This window comes from Marmota marmota, unplaced genomic scaffold (genome assembly GCF_001458135.2).
Source record: "Marmota marmota marmota unplaced genomic scaffold, marMar, whole genome shotgun sequence".
NCBI lineage: Eukaryota > Metazoa > Chordata > Mammalia > Rodentia > Sciuridae > Marmota > Marmota marmota.
Genome location: NW_026000153.1, coordinates 24793708 through 24807506, shown reverse-complemented (window position 1 = coordinate 24807506; position 13799 = coordinate 24793708). Strand labels below are relative to the sequence as shown.

Here is a 13799-nt window from a genome sequence, read left to right as displayed (position 1 = left end):
TGTCTTCAGGCTTCATTCCTTGGTTCCATTGGCCAGAAAGATGGTCAGTCTGCTCTCATAGTTTCATGTACTGGCATATGCTACTCTGAAACTCAATCCACCCTCATGGTTTCCCTCTGAGAGAAAAAAATTAGAACAAATAGCAAACTCTTACCTTTGTTAGTTGCTTATTTCAACTACCCTTTTAAATTCCCTTAATTTCCTTTGTTTTTTTCCCATATTTTTTAGTGATGCATTATAGTTGTACATAATGATGGGATTCATTTTTACATATTTGTGCATACACACAAATGTAAGAATAAAATTTGGCCAATATCATTCCCCAGTTTTTCTCCTTTCCCAACCCTCATTTTTTTTGTGTAGATATTTCATTTTAGTCTGATTTCATAATTGTTATCAGTGGGATGAAAGGACATTAGGAGACTAGACCACAATAGCAAAATTGTAACTCTCATTGGGAATAACTTTAATGACAATTCAATAACTAATCACAATAGAACTTTTCAGGTTTTCTGTGCCTGTTTTGATAATTTGTGTCCATTTTATATTGATATTCAAATTTATTCCACAAATTGAACAACATATTTTTTTCTTTAATGGGTCACAAGATTATTGTGATATTTTCTTATTCCTAATATTACTCATTTTTTTTTCCTGATAAATTTTATTAATCTTTTCACAGAACCCGCATTTAGTTTTTCTAGTATTTGTCTGTTTTCTGTTTCATTAATTTTGTCTCATACGTTTAACATTTTCTAAACTATTTTCTTTCATTTGCATCTGGAAATTAATGTGCTGCAGTGTAGCCTAGACCTTTGATTTGATACTTTTTTTTCCTTTTATAAGTATCTGAAGCTATATATTTTCTCTAACATTAATTTAACTGTATCACCCTATTTGTAATTTTTGTAGATATGTCAAGTTTTCAGTCAGTTCAAATATTTTTTGTAATTTTCTTTGACCCAGGTCATATTCAGTAGTTTTTTTTTTTAAATTCCCATATACCTGAAAATTTCCAACATATACATGTTTATTTACACCTAAATTTCTTATCTTTAAAAAATTTATTCTGTATTGCTTTAATTCTTTTAAGTGGTTTTGAATCGTTTTGTGGTTCAGAACATATCTTGATGGATGTTCATGTTTACAGAAGTTAAATTTTCTGTATTCGTCTTTTTTTTTGGTTTAGTTTTTGTGATTCAGGAGATTGAGCTCAGGGCCTTGCACATGCTAGGCAAGTTAGACAAGTGCTCTGCTACTGAGCTATACTCTCAGAATTTCAAAATTTTATTTTGAAGGAAGGTCTCATGAAGTTGCTCAGGTTGGCCTCTGATTTGAAAGTCTCCTATGTGAGCCTTCAAGAAGCTGGGATTATAGGAGTGTGCCTATACCCAGCTTCCCTGTTGTTTATATTTTCAGTTTATTATATCAGTTTGTGAGAGTTGAATGCTTGAAGCTCCTGACTATAGTTGTGAATTTGTCCATTTCTACTAAACTACTTTTAGTAGTTCTGCTATATATTTTTAAATTCAGTAGTTAGATAAATAGACATTTAGGACTGCTTTCTGTGCATGTGATTTGCCACTCTGTTACCAAAAGCTCAGTTTTTGTCCCTAATGCCCATTCATGCCAATTTAATAAGAATGGTTTTGAGAAAATGGAAAAAGAAGGTTTATTGCTTTGCTAGTAAAGGAGAAGCCGAAGGACTCCTGTCCCTGAGGTTGTGGTTCTGCCCATCAGGAAGAACAGAGGGCTTATTTTAAAGAAGCTTTTTAAAGGCACCATTCCAGGTGTTCTCTGACTGAGGATTGTGATACACTTGTTAATTTGGGAAATAGCCATTCCTTAGATCTTCTAATCCATCCCCCAAGTGTGAATTACATGGTTCCTGTGGTAGCTGTAAGCTCAAAGACAGATAACTCAACCTAGGATGAGCAAAATTAATTTGGTTTCCTGGCCCCCCATTAGGGAGGGGAAAGTGGAGATGAGGAAATGAAAAGAAAAACTGTATTCCTTTTCAAATAAGTCTGACAACAGAAAGGACTGTCATAAGAAAACTGAAGTGGTTATATTAATAGGTAACAAAGTAAATTTTAGAATGTGAAGTGAAACACTTTTTATACCTTCATTATTATATAATATGCCTATATGTACCTGGTAATATTCCTTGCATGAAATCTACTTTATTAGATATTAATATAATCAGTCCGATTTTCTTATGATTAGGGCTTACATATTTTGGTAGTTAGACATAGACTCTGTAAACATTTCTACTTTTCCAGTTGTACTTTGATATACAAATGTTTTTAGTTTTAATGAACTCCAAATTAGCTTATTCTTTTGTTCCTTAATGCTTTTTGGTCATATCAAATAATCTGTTGCCTTATCCAAAGTTATCAAGTCTTAGCCCTGTGTTTCTTTTTCCCCTAGGAATTTTTAAAATTTTTGCTCTTATATTTATGACATAGATTGAATTAGAGTTAATAAGTATATATGGTGTGAGATGTGGGATCCATTTTTTTCTTCCACACATGGAACACTAATTGTCCCTGCATCATTTGTTGACAACATGATTATTTATATAACTAGAGTACTTGGAACCCTTATCAGTAATCAGTTAATCATAGATGAGTTAATTTCTATTTCACTGTTTTATATGACTGTCCTGATGACATAATTAAACTGTTTTTATTGTGTAGCTTTATAGTAAATTTTGAAATTGGAAGAGTTATATACTACGACTTTATTCTACTACATGATAAAATGTTTTGTCTATTCCGATATGAATTTGAGGATTGCCATTTCCATTTCTTAAAAAACGGATATTAACATTCTGATAGGAATTGCATTGAATTTGATAATTTGCTTTAGGTAATACTGATAGCTTAATAATAATGTCTTCCTATTCATGAATACAGAAAGTTTATTTATTTAGATGGTTTTTAGTTTCTTTTACTAATGCTTGTGTAGTTTTCAGTGCACAGTTATTTGATTGCCTTGGTTCTAGTTTAATTCTGATTATTTGATTATCCTCTTTATTGTGGCTTATATTTTCCTGCCTGTGTTAGTCAGCTTTGTGTTTCTGTGACCAAAATAAGTCATAAAAACAATTTAAAGGAAGAAGAATTTATTTTGGCTCATGGTTTCAGAAGTATAGTCCATGGTTTGCCGAGTCAGTTACTGTGGGCCCAGGGTGAGACAGAACATCTTGGTGGAAGGGAGTTGTGAAGGAGTGCAACTTATCTCATGGCAGCCAAAAAGGAGAGAGAAAAAGGGGAAAGGGCCACAGGGAAGGTGAACACTTCCAGGGCATGCTCCCAGTGTCTACCTCCTCCAGCCATGCTCCAGCTGCCTACAGTTACTATCTAGTAATTCCATTCAAACTAGGATGGAATAATTATGTTACAGTTCTCACAATTTAATAATTTCATCTCTAAACTTCCCTGCTTTGGAGGTAATGCCTCATAAAAACCATAACATTTTTCCCCTCATCCCCAACTCAGGTTCATCATCCAAAGCAAAATGTTTTTAATTCATCTCCAGGTCTCCATAGTCTCGATAGTTCCAGAATTGTCCAAAGGTCTAAGTTCCAATCTCATCTGAGAGTCAAGGCAAAGCCTTGGCTGTGAGTCCTTATGAAGATCAAATGCAAGTTACATATGTTTAATATATAGTGATGCAGAGTAAGCATTCCCATTCCAAAAGGGAGGAATAGGGGCATAGCAAGAAGGGATGGGACCAAAACAATATCAAAACTCAGCTGGGCTAACAAGTCCTATAGCCACATTTGGCACCTGGGGTATATTGTCATGAGATGTTCTCTCCAACAAGGTTGGATAGCCCACCCCTTTGGACTTCATTCACAAGCTTTCCTTAGCAGACACCATTTATGGATCCTCTTAATTCCTGGAGTCTCCATTTCAACTTCAGCTTTACCTTTACAACTTTACACATCACCCTTTCAGAGGCTGCTCACAGGAATTACAACCCTGCCACACTTTGCCTGACTCCAAACCTTCCTTAGTAATCTCAGGGGAAGCCTCCATGACCCCCTTACTCTAGCATCCTGTATTCCTGCAAAACCAGCACCATGTGGATGACGCCAGGGTCTTCTGCTAGCCCTGGGGATGATGACTGCAGTAGCCTCTGAGTGTGGAGGTGGCTGAGCACAGGGAAGACAATATCCTAGACTCCCCTATGCAAGGGAATTTCCCCTTCTAAACCTTTGAGCCAGCAAGGGATGTAGTCTTGCAGATTTCTGAGATGCCCTCAGACATCTTTCCTATTGTCTGTACACAGTTCTTAGTATCTCTTTAGTGGCTACAATCTCTTCAACAAGCATACCTTTCTTGGCTCCTGTTTTATATGCACTTTTCTGGCCATACTGCAAGTTTTTAAAATCTGCTTTTTCTGAATTATGTTCCCTGTTCTTACAATGAACCTGGCTAAAAGTTGCCAGGAAAATCCATCCCACCACCTGAAATGCTTTGCTGCCTTAAAATTTCCTCTACCAGATTAATTAGTTTATCACCTTTAAATCCAGCCTTACATAAAGTCTCAGGACATGGATAAAAAAATTTTTCCAGAATATAACATAAGTTACATCTAGTCCAATTCCCAATATAATTTTCATTCCCCCTGGAACCTCATGAGAAGTCTTTACTGTTTGCCTGTTGATCTTCTGAATTCCCATCAGAATCACCAATGAAGCTCCACTTGCAATATTCTTAAAACTTCTCCCATCTGCATCTTCAAAGTCTTCCTTGCTTCTTCCACAAACCTTCCTTCTCCAAAAGCTTCTGAACCATACCATCAAGTTACTCATGGTAAAAACCCCACTTCTTGGTACCAATTTCTATTTTGTCAGCTTTGCATTGCTGGGACAAAAATATATAACAAGAACAACTTAGAGAAAGATAAGTTTATTTTGGCTGATGGTTTCAGAAGTGTAGTCTATGGTGGGCTATGTCCGTTGCTCTGGACCCAAAGTGAGGCAGAATATCATGGTGGAAGAGGTGGTAGAGTAGTACTACTCGCCTCCTGGTAGTCAGGAAGCAGAGAGAAAAAAAAAAAAAAAGGAAGGAGCCACAGGGAAAAAGAACCCTTCTAGGGTATGTCTCCAGGGATATACCACCTCCAGCTGTACTCCTTACAGTATAGCTTAATCATCCTCTTAGTCCATACCATGATGTACTGATTAGATTATAGCTCTCACAATCCAGTCATTTCATCTCTGCACATTCCTACATAAACAGTGTCTGTTATGGGATACCTCAAATCCAAACCATAAAAACTGTCTCTTTTCATACTGGTCATCTTTGTTTAGATTATAGATTTTTTTTTTGAATTTTATGTTATTTGGTGCTGGCTGCTTTTGTGCTCCTGCAGACATTATTTTTTATCATTTTATGTCTTACTATTATAATTTGGTAGGAAATTCCAGTTCAGTGTTCTGTCTAGAGGTAATTATTTCCTCTATCTTCCTAAATCCTCTTCCCAGTGGCCTGTGAATTATGAGTTTTCCTTTCTGGCTGTTGGGAACACACACTGTTAATCAGCCTGAATGATTACTAGGCACCATTCCTTTTAATGCTGTCAAAATAGATGGTTCTTTCCCTAGCCTGAGGTTAACTTCCTCCTCACACTGTGCTGATTTGTTTTTTATATTTGGGAAAGATGTACTGATCATCTCCAAAGTTCTGTCTTTATGCAGCTACCTTATCTGTGGTACACAGTCTTAAGAACTCTAGTTTTTTTTTTTTTGTTTTGTTTTGTTTTTGTCTTCTCCAACTCTTAGCTTGGTTATTCTCTTCAATTCAGGGACTTTTTTGGGCTTATCTTAGTGCCCTGTGCCATAATTTGGGAACTTTTGGCAATAAGCAATGGCAACTGCTTATTAATTTTAGGCTTACTCTTGTAGGACTCATATTTTTTGTTTCCTATCTCTAATGGATCACTGTCCCTTATGATTCAATATCCAGTATCTTGGAAAACATTATTTCCATGTGTTTTGCATAGTTGCTATTATTTTTGGTTGTTTCAAGCAAGATACTAAATTGATTCTGGTAATAGTAGCTTATACTTCTAAGTTCAGGCTAAGGAACTTCCTTTAGCCTACCTTTTGTTGCAGCATTATAATCCTCAATATTCTACTTTTTATTACAAAGCATCTTTTTTTAACCTTTAGTGTTGAACGATATATTTTTTCTGATTAAAAGTGAGCTTCTATTCATATAGATCTCCCCAAACTCTGTCATATTTTGAGTATTTTTCTGCATACTTTTCAGAGTTTCTCTTTATTCAGGGATTACAACAGTTTGATTCTAGTGCCTGAGAATGGAAATCTTTGTCAATTTTATATTGAGTGTATCCTGAGTTTCTTTGTCTTATTCTTTGATGACTGTCATTAAATTAAGGGCATTGGGGCATTTATTTATTTATTTATTTACTTGTTGTTTTCTACATCTTTCAGTCTGTCCTCTCTTTTTGTTTATCAGTTACATCCATGTTACACAAATTTATACTGGCCCATGCATCAAATGAAACTATTCATTCTTTTTACTGAGTTCAAATTATACAATATAAAATTGGACATTTTAATGTGAAATTTTGTAGCTTTTAATATAATCACAGTGTTAGGAAACCACTATATCTTGTTCTAAAACAATTTAATTACTTCAGCAAGAAACCCTATATTTATTAAGCAGTTATTCCCATTCTCCTCTACCCTGAAACTCTGGCAGTTACCAGTTGACTTTCTGTCTCTGTAGATTTATCTATTCTGGATATTTCACATAAATGAAAACACAAAATATGTATCATTTTATATTTGGTTTATTTCACTTAGCATAATGTATTACTTAGCATGATGTAGTATATATCAGTACTGCATTTCTACTTGTGGCTAAATAATATTTCATACTATGTATACAAATTATATATATATATATATATATTATAAATATGTATAATCTCTCCATTCATAGCATTTGGAGTGTTTCCAAATTTTGAATATTGTGGTTTCTGCTGCTGTGAACATTGATGAAAATGTATCTGCTTAACTACGCATTTTCTGTTGTTTTGGGTAAATAACAATAATGGAATTGCTGGATCATATTCTGTTTTTAACTTTTTGAGTATGTGCCAAATTGTTTTTCACAGTGGCTACTACATTTTATTGTCCCACTAGTAACATCTGTGGTTACTTGTTTGTTACATGATATCTTGGGTAACACTTATTATTTTCCTTTGACAACAAAACATACAACCCAACTTTTAACCATTTTAGTGTGTATGAAGTAGTGTCTCATTTGGTGTTAATTTGCATTTCCCAAATGACCAACGTTATATTGAGCATCTTTTACTGGGCTTGGTGGCTATTTGTGTATCTTCTTGGGGGTTGCCTATGTAAGTCTGTTGCCCCTTTGTCCAATTGAGTTTTTGTCTTTTCGTGGTTGAGTAATAAAAGCTCCAGAAATTCTGTATCTTAAACCTTTGCGGGTATATGTTTTGCAAATATTTTCGTGTATCCTCTAATTTGTCTTTTATATTATTATTAATAATCTGGAAATTTATTATTAAAACAGATTTAGAGATTTGGTTTATATATTATTTTTCTTTTATTGCTCATTCTATTAGTGTCATATCTAAGACACTATTACAAAATCTAATATATAAAAGTTTCCTATTTTCTTCAAATAAGTCATCAATGTATTTTGTGCTAATTTGTTCTATATATATTTTAGTTGTTGATAGACCTTTATTTTATTCACTTATTTTTATGCAGTGCTGACAATCAAACCCAGTGCCTCATAAATGCTAGGCAAGTACTCTACCACTGAGCCACAACCCCAACCCTTGTGCTAAGTGGCTTGAAATATGAGTCCAAATACATTCTTAACTATACAGCTACCTAGTCATCCCAAAATTATGCTGAAGAAATGTCTATTTTCACATTTCATGCACTTTTCATCATTGATGGAAATCAGTTGTCTTAGATATATAAGGTTATTTCTAGATTCTCAATTCTGTTCCATTATGTTTTTCCTTATGCTAGTATTATAGTTTATTATTATGCAGATTTTTAGTAAGTTCTTAAATTTTCATGTGCGATTTTGTCAGCTTTGTTTGTATTTTCAAGTTTCGGGCGCTTAAGACCACTTGTAATTCCATGTAAATTTGAGGATCATCTTTCCATTTCTTCAAATAAAGCTGATAGAACTTTGATATGGATTATATTTAATATGTAGATTGTTTTTGATAGTGTTGCCAAAAATAAAAAGAAGCAAAACCATTTAAATGTAAATTGCACTTGGACACCCCCCCCCCGAAAACTGTTAGAGCTAATAAAGGAATTAAGTTGTAGGATACAAGGTCAACACACAAAAATCATTTCATTAGGTGTACACTCATGTAAGTTTGTGTGGGGGTTGAGAGAGTGAAGGAGAGATGGGGAGGAAGAGGGAGATTGATTTTTCCATTTAAGCAATGGGCAATAGGTTGCATCCACTTCTTGGCTATTGTGACTAATGTTATAGAGAACACAGATGTGTAGATATCTCTTAAGTTCCTGTAGTCATTTCTTTTGGATCTATATTAGGATAAGTTGCCACAATAAAATTTCATAGATTGGGTGTCTTAACAGAAATTAAGTTTCTCACAGTTTTGAAGATCAGGGTTCTGTTCAGATAAGTTCCTGGTAAAGGTATTCTTCTTGGTTGCAGATAACCATCTCTGATTATGTCCTCACACGGCCTTTTCTGCCTTTTCTTTGTGCATGTTGATGGAAAGAAAGAAAAAAAAAAGAGAGTGCACATAATCTCTCTGGTGTCTCTTATTTGACACTAGTCCTATTGGATCATGGCCCAATTCTACTCATTTAAGTTTACTATCTTAAAGACACTGTCTCTAAATATATCCTCATCAGGGATTAAGTCTTTCATGTCAATTTGGTGGTAGATAGAGACATTGAGACTATAAAGTCTTCAAATATGTCTTTAAAACCCTGATTTCAGGTTTTTCAGCTAAATACCAGAATCAGAATTTCTGGGTCATATGGTAATTCTATTCTTAATTTTTTGAGGAGCCATCATTACTATGTCCATAGCTGCTTAACCATTTTACATTCACATTAAGAAAATACGAGGTTCACAATTTCTTCATTCCTCACCAGCTCTTATTTTCTGTTATTGTGATACTTGCCATCTTTAATGTGTTTGAAATGGTGTCCCATTGTGGTTTAGATTTGTATTTCTAATGTTAAGGGTCTTTTCATGTATTATTGGCATTTTATAATGTCTTTTTTTGGAGTTAATATCTATTCAAGACTTCTAACCTTTTTTTTTTTTTTGGTACTGGGGATTGAACATAGGGACACTTAGCCAGTGAGTTACATCCCAGCCCTTTTATTTTTTATTTAGAGACAGGGTCTCATTAAGTTGCTGAGTTTTGAACTTGTAATCCTCCTGCTTCTGCCTCCCAAATCACTAGGATTTAAGGCACATACCCCACAATTAGCCACATCAATTTTTAACTGGGTTGTTTTTGTGTTATTGTTGAGTTGCAGGAGTTTTAAGTATATTTTGATATTAACTCCTTACTAGATACATCATTTGCAAATATTCTTTCCTTTTTGTTATATTCATAAGGTCTTTTGATGAATAAAGGTTTTAAATTTTAATGAAGTTCAATGCATTTATTTTCATTCCTTGTGTGTTTTTGTGTCAATGAGAGAAATCATTACAAAATCCAGGGTCATGAAACTTTTCCCCAATATTTTCTTCTAAATATTTTACAGTTTTAGCTCTTAAGTTTATGTCTTGGATCCATTATATGATATAAGTTAAGAGCCCATGTTCAGTTTATGTGGATATCTATTTTTCTCAATACCATTTATTGAAAAAACAATTGCCCTCTCCTCATTGAATAATCTTAGTAGTATTATCGAAATCATTTGACCCAATGAGTTTATTACTGGATCTTCAGTTCTGTTTCATTGGTCTATATGGCTTTCTTTATGGTAGCACTACATTGTTTTGATTACTAGTTTTATGTTTTACAATTAGGAAGCATGAGATCCTAACTCTGCCCTTCTTTCTCAAGGTGTTTTAGCTATTTGGTTTATCTTGAGATTCCAAATGAATTTTAGGATGCAGATTTCTATACCTGGGGAAAATAAAAGTCATTTAAATTTTGATAGGAATTGCATCGAATCCATAAATAGCTTTGGGTGGAGCTACATTTTAATGGTATTGTCTTCTAACCCATGGTGATGTAGTGTATTCTCTTTTACTTGTGTCTTTTAGTTTATTTCACTGATCCGTGTTAGTATTTTGCCAACTTGGTTAAATTTATCCCAAAATATTATATACTAATACATTGTAAATAAATATTTTTGTAATTGCCGGATAGGATTGTTTTATCATTGGTGTATTTAAACAGAACTTATAACTGAAAATTTTTATCCACTGGACAACAATTTCCCATTACACACCCCTAATCCCTTAGTAGCTACTGTTTTTCTTTCTGTTTCTATAAGTTTGACTACTTCAGATAACATCTTTTAAGGGGACTCATGCAGTGTCTTTTTTTTGTGATTGATTTATTTTACTTAGCACAGGCTTATTTGTGTTGTAGCATATGACAGGATTTCCTTCTTGTTTGAGGGTGAATTTTATTATGCATTTTCCATTTTATGTATGTTTGTCCTCCCGTCTACCAGCGGACAACTTGGTTGCTTCTCCCTCTTAACTACCATGAATAATGCTTCATTGAACATGGGTGTGTAAATATCTCTTTCAGATCTTGCTTTTACTTTTTTTGGATATACATTCAGAGGTGGGTTTGCTGGATCATATGGCAATTCTATATTTAATTTTTTTGAGGAACCTCCATTATGTTTGTGTTTTTCATAGAAGATTTGTATTCCCACTAACAAGGCAAAAAGTTTCCAAATTTTCCACATCCTCACCAACATTCATTTATTTTTCCTCATACTAATCTATATAAGGTGATACCTCATTATAGATTTTATTTGCCTTTCTCTTACAATTACTGATGTTGAGCATCTTTATATGCTTTGTCCATAGGTGTTTCTTTTTTATGATTCCTCCATATACATGGCTGATATTAAATGTCTTAATTTTTCTGAGAATTTCCTTGGTTCTTTTATAGCCTTAGGTATTGTGTTCATGCGTAATCTCTTGCCCATGCATGTATGGATTTGTAGTTATGGTTTTTAGGAACCATACCTATGGCCTGAGATATGACTTGTGCCATCATCAAGTCCAATGGCAGGCATCCCTCATGCATTTAAGAGTGCCAATTCTGTCTGCTCTGTTCTCTCAAGTATGTGGAGTGGAATTTCCCAGAACTGTATTGAGGAGGATGTTGGGCATGAGTGAGTAAAAATGCCATAAAATTTCCCACTGTTTTCCCCACTATTTTCTTTTGCAGGTATTTTGTTTTGTTTTGTTTTGTCTGTGTGTTCGCTGGATTGCTATAGATATTTGACTTGTTTTCAGCGCTCTTATGAAGTTACTTTGTCCTGTACCTTGTAGTTTACTTAATATTTTCATGAGAGAACTGGGGTCCAGGCAGGAGGGAAGAGAAACAGGAGTTTTTAATAGGCATAGAGTTGCAGTTTTGCAGGATGAAAATATTCTGGAAATTGGTTATACATGTGAGTATACTTAACAATACTGAAGTTACAATTAAAAGGGGTTAAAGACATTAAATTATATTATATGTATTTTACCTCAATTAAAATAACACTTAAGAGAATCTTTGACAATTTATGCTACATACAAAGTTAATTTATGTGACATTTTGGGGGCATATTACTTACTAATTTATTGTTTATTCACAGTGATCTGCAGCCCTGGATCTTATAATCCCCGTGATGGAATTCACTGCCTTCAGTGCAACAGCAGTCTGGTGTATGGAGCAAAAGCATGCGTATAGGACATTATCTTGAATTATTTGGTGGTTTATTAAACATAAAAATATATTTTTGAAATATTAATATATAATAAATCACTATTATGCTAAAATTAAATAATCAGATTTTACAACAAAAGGTCTCATTGTTTTAATCATAGTATGTCCACATACTTTTAAGTGTGAACATCCTGTTATCTTTATCCATGAATGCTAAACCTACATATGACTTCAGAATATCTCTTGTATCACTGTTTAAAAAATAGTTTTAAATATACTGTATTAGATTAGCCCAGAAGATTTTGCAGGGTTTTAAAAATATGTATCCCATTTTCTTTACTATATATTCACTGGACTCAGGTCACCACGTTTTTTTATAACTTTGATTTTAGCTTATTTCAATCCTTTGATTTAATTTTATGGAAATTTAACTATTCTAGTTCACCCTTTCACAGTTCAAAGCCAGTTTTAAAGCCTACATCTTATTACTGCAGTTGTTAGTCTTTTTAGTGTAAGGCCTAACCCAAACCACATTGTGGGTNCCCCTTTCCCCTCACTTCCTCTTGTGTGTAATTTTGTGTAACCCTGAGGGTCTCCTTCCATTTCCATGCAATTTCCCTTCTCTCTCCCTTTCTCTCCTCAATGTGGCTATCTTAAACTTCCATTTTAAAGTCTCTTTAATTACCCTGACATTTCAGAATGAAATGGAGAAATCATTATATTTCCCTAGATCAACATTTGAACTTTCTCAGTAGGGAGACTAAGATATTTCTTTTTTTGGATAATACCTCTAGAAAAAAATCACTCATTAGAACTTTCATTTTATTTACTTCACTATTAAAAATGAGTATTATGTGTTAGTTATTACTGATACCATGACTAATATTTATCTTCTCTCACACAAGGATGTTATATTTGAATTTGAAAACTTACCAAAGGTTTAAGTACCAGGAAAATACATAAATAACTTACAAAATGAACAGTTTCTCAATTTCCTAAATATTTTTTGATTTATTTTTGTATCATCTTTGCTATGGGACATTCCTGTTTTGCTCTTCATATTTCCTTTCTTAAAAGGACACAGATATTTGTACTTACCAAATTACACAAATTGGATGTAGGTACAAGTGGGCAACACATTAACAGAAAAAGTATTAATTATATGCTGGGAACTATTATCCTTGATAAAATAAGTGTATGGTCCAGTAATTAAGTGTATGGCCCAGCCATCCCATGGACAAATATAACCCTGGAATTCTCACACAAATAAAAATGGAAGATAAATTAACTGTGGCTGTATTTTGTTGTTAGCCCTGGTAGTGCTTTTTTTTTTTTTTTTTAAATCTTTTTCATCATGATGATGTGATTGTTTTTGTATAGTTTCATAGAATTTTTTCAAATGCCTTCTTTCCTCTGGTAAATAACATATTAAGCATTATTACATTATTACTGGAGTGAGTTATCATAACTAGTACATATTGAATGTATAAAATGATGAATTAGATATAATTCTTTCCTTAATTTTTACTCCTTAACACTGGCTAACTTTATTCTGTTATTTAAAATTTTACTAACATAACTTATTATATGTTTTTCTAACACATGAATAGCATCACATAAATAATAGGTCAGCCTGGTAATGCAGAGATAGAGTTGGGATGGCAGTAGTAAGTCCTAGAGGTCAAAATCTATACTGGAGATGATCTGGGTAAGAGTAGATGAAAAAAAAAAAAAAAAAAGAGAGTGATAGGAGTAAGTTCAGGATTTTTAGCTTAGATAGGCAGACTGGAAATGAACCTTCACAAATACCAAAATTTAGAACAAGATAAGATGAAAGCGTGAGTCCAGGCAAAGAGAACAAT

The 13799-nt window shown here is 33.6% G+C and overlaps 1 protein-coding gene across 3 annotated transcripts in view; it reads left to right on the top strand.

The window, feature by feature from the left end:
- The window catches only part of LOC107146251 (zona pellucida binding protein), a 98297-nt gene extending 85832 nt beyond the window's left edge, over nucleotides 1-12465 (top strand). For all 3 annotated transcript variants that reach the window (XM_048786595.1, XM_048786594.1, XM_015490326.2), the window contains one exon: nucleotides 11867-12465. In XM_048786595.1, coding sequence (XP_048642552.1) covers nucleotides 11867-11961 — 95 coding nt within the window. In that variant the 3' untranslated portion in view covers nucleotides 11962-12465. The remainder of the gene's footprint in view (nucleotides 1-11866) is intronic.
- The last annotated feature ends 1334 nt before the right edge of the window (nucleotides 12466-13799 follow it).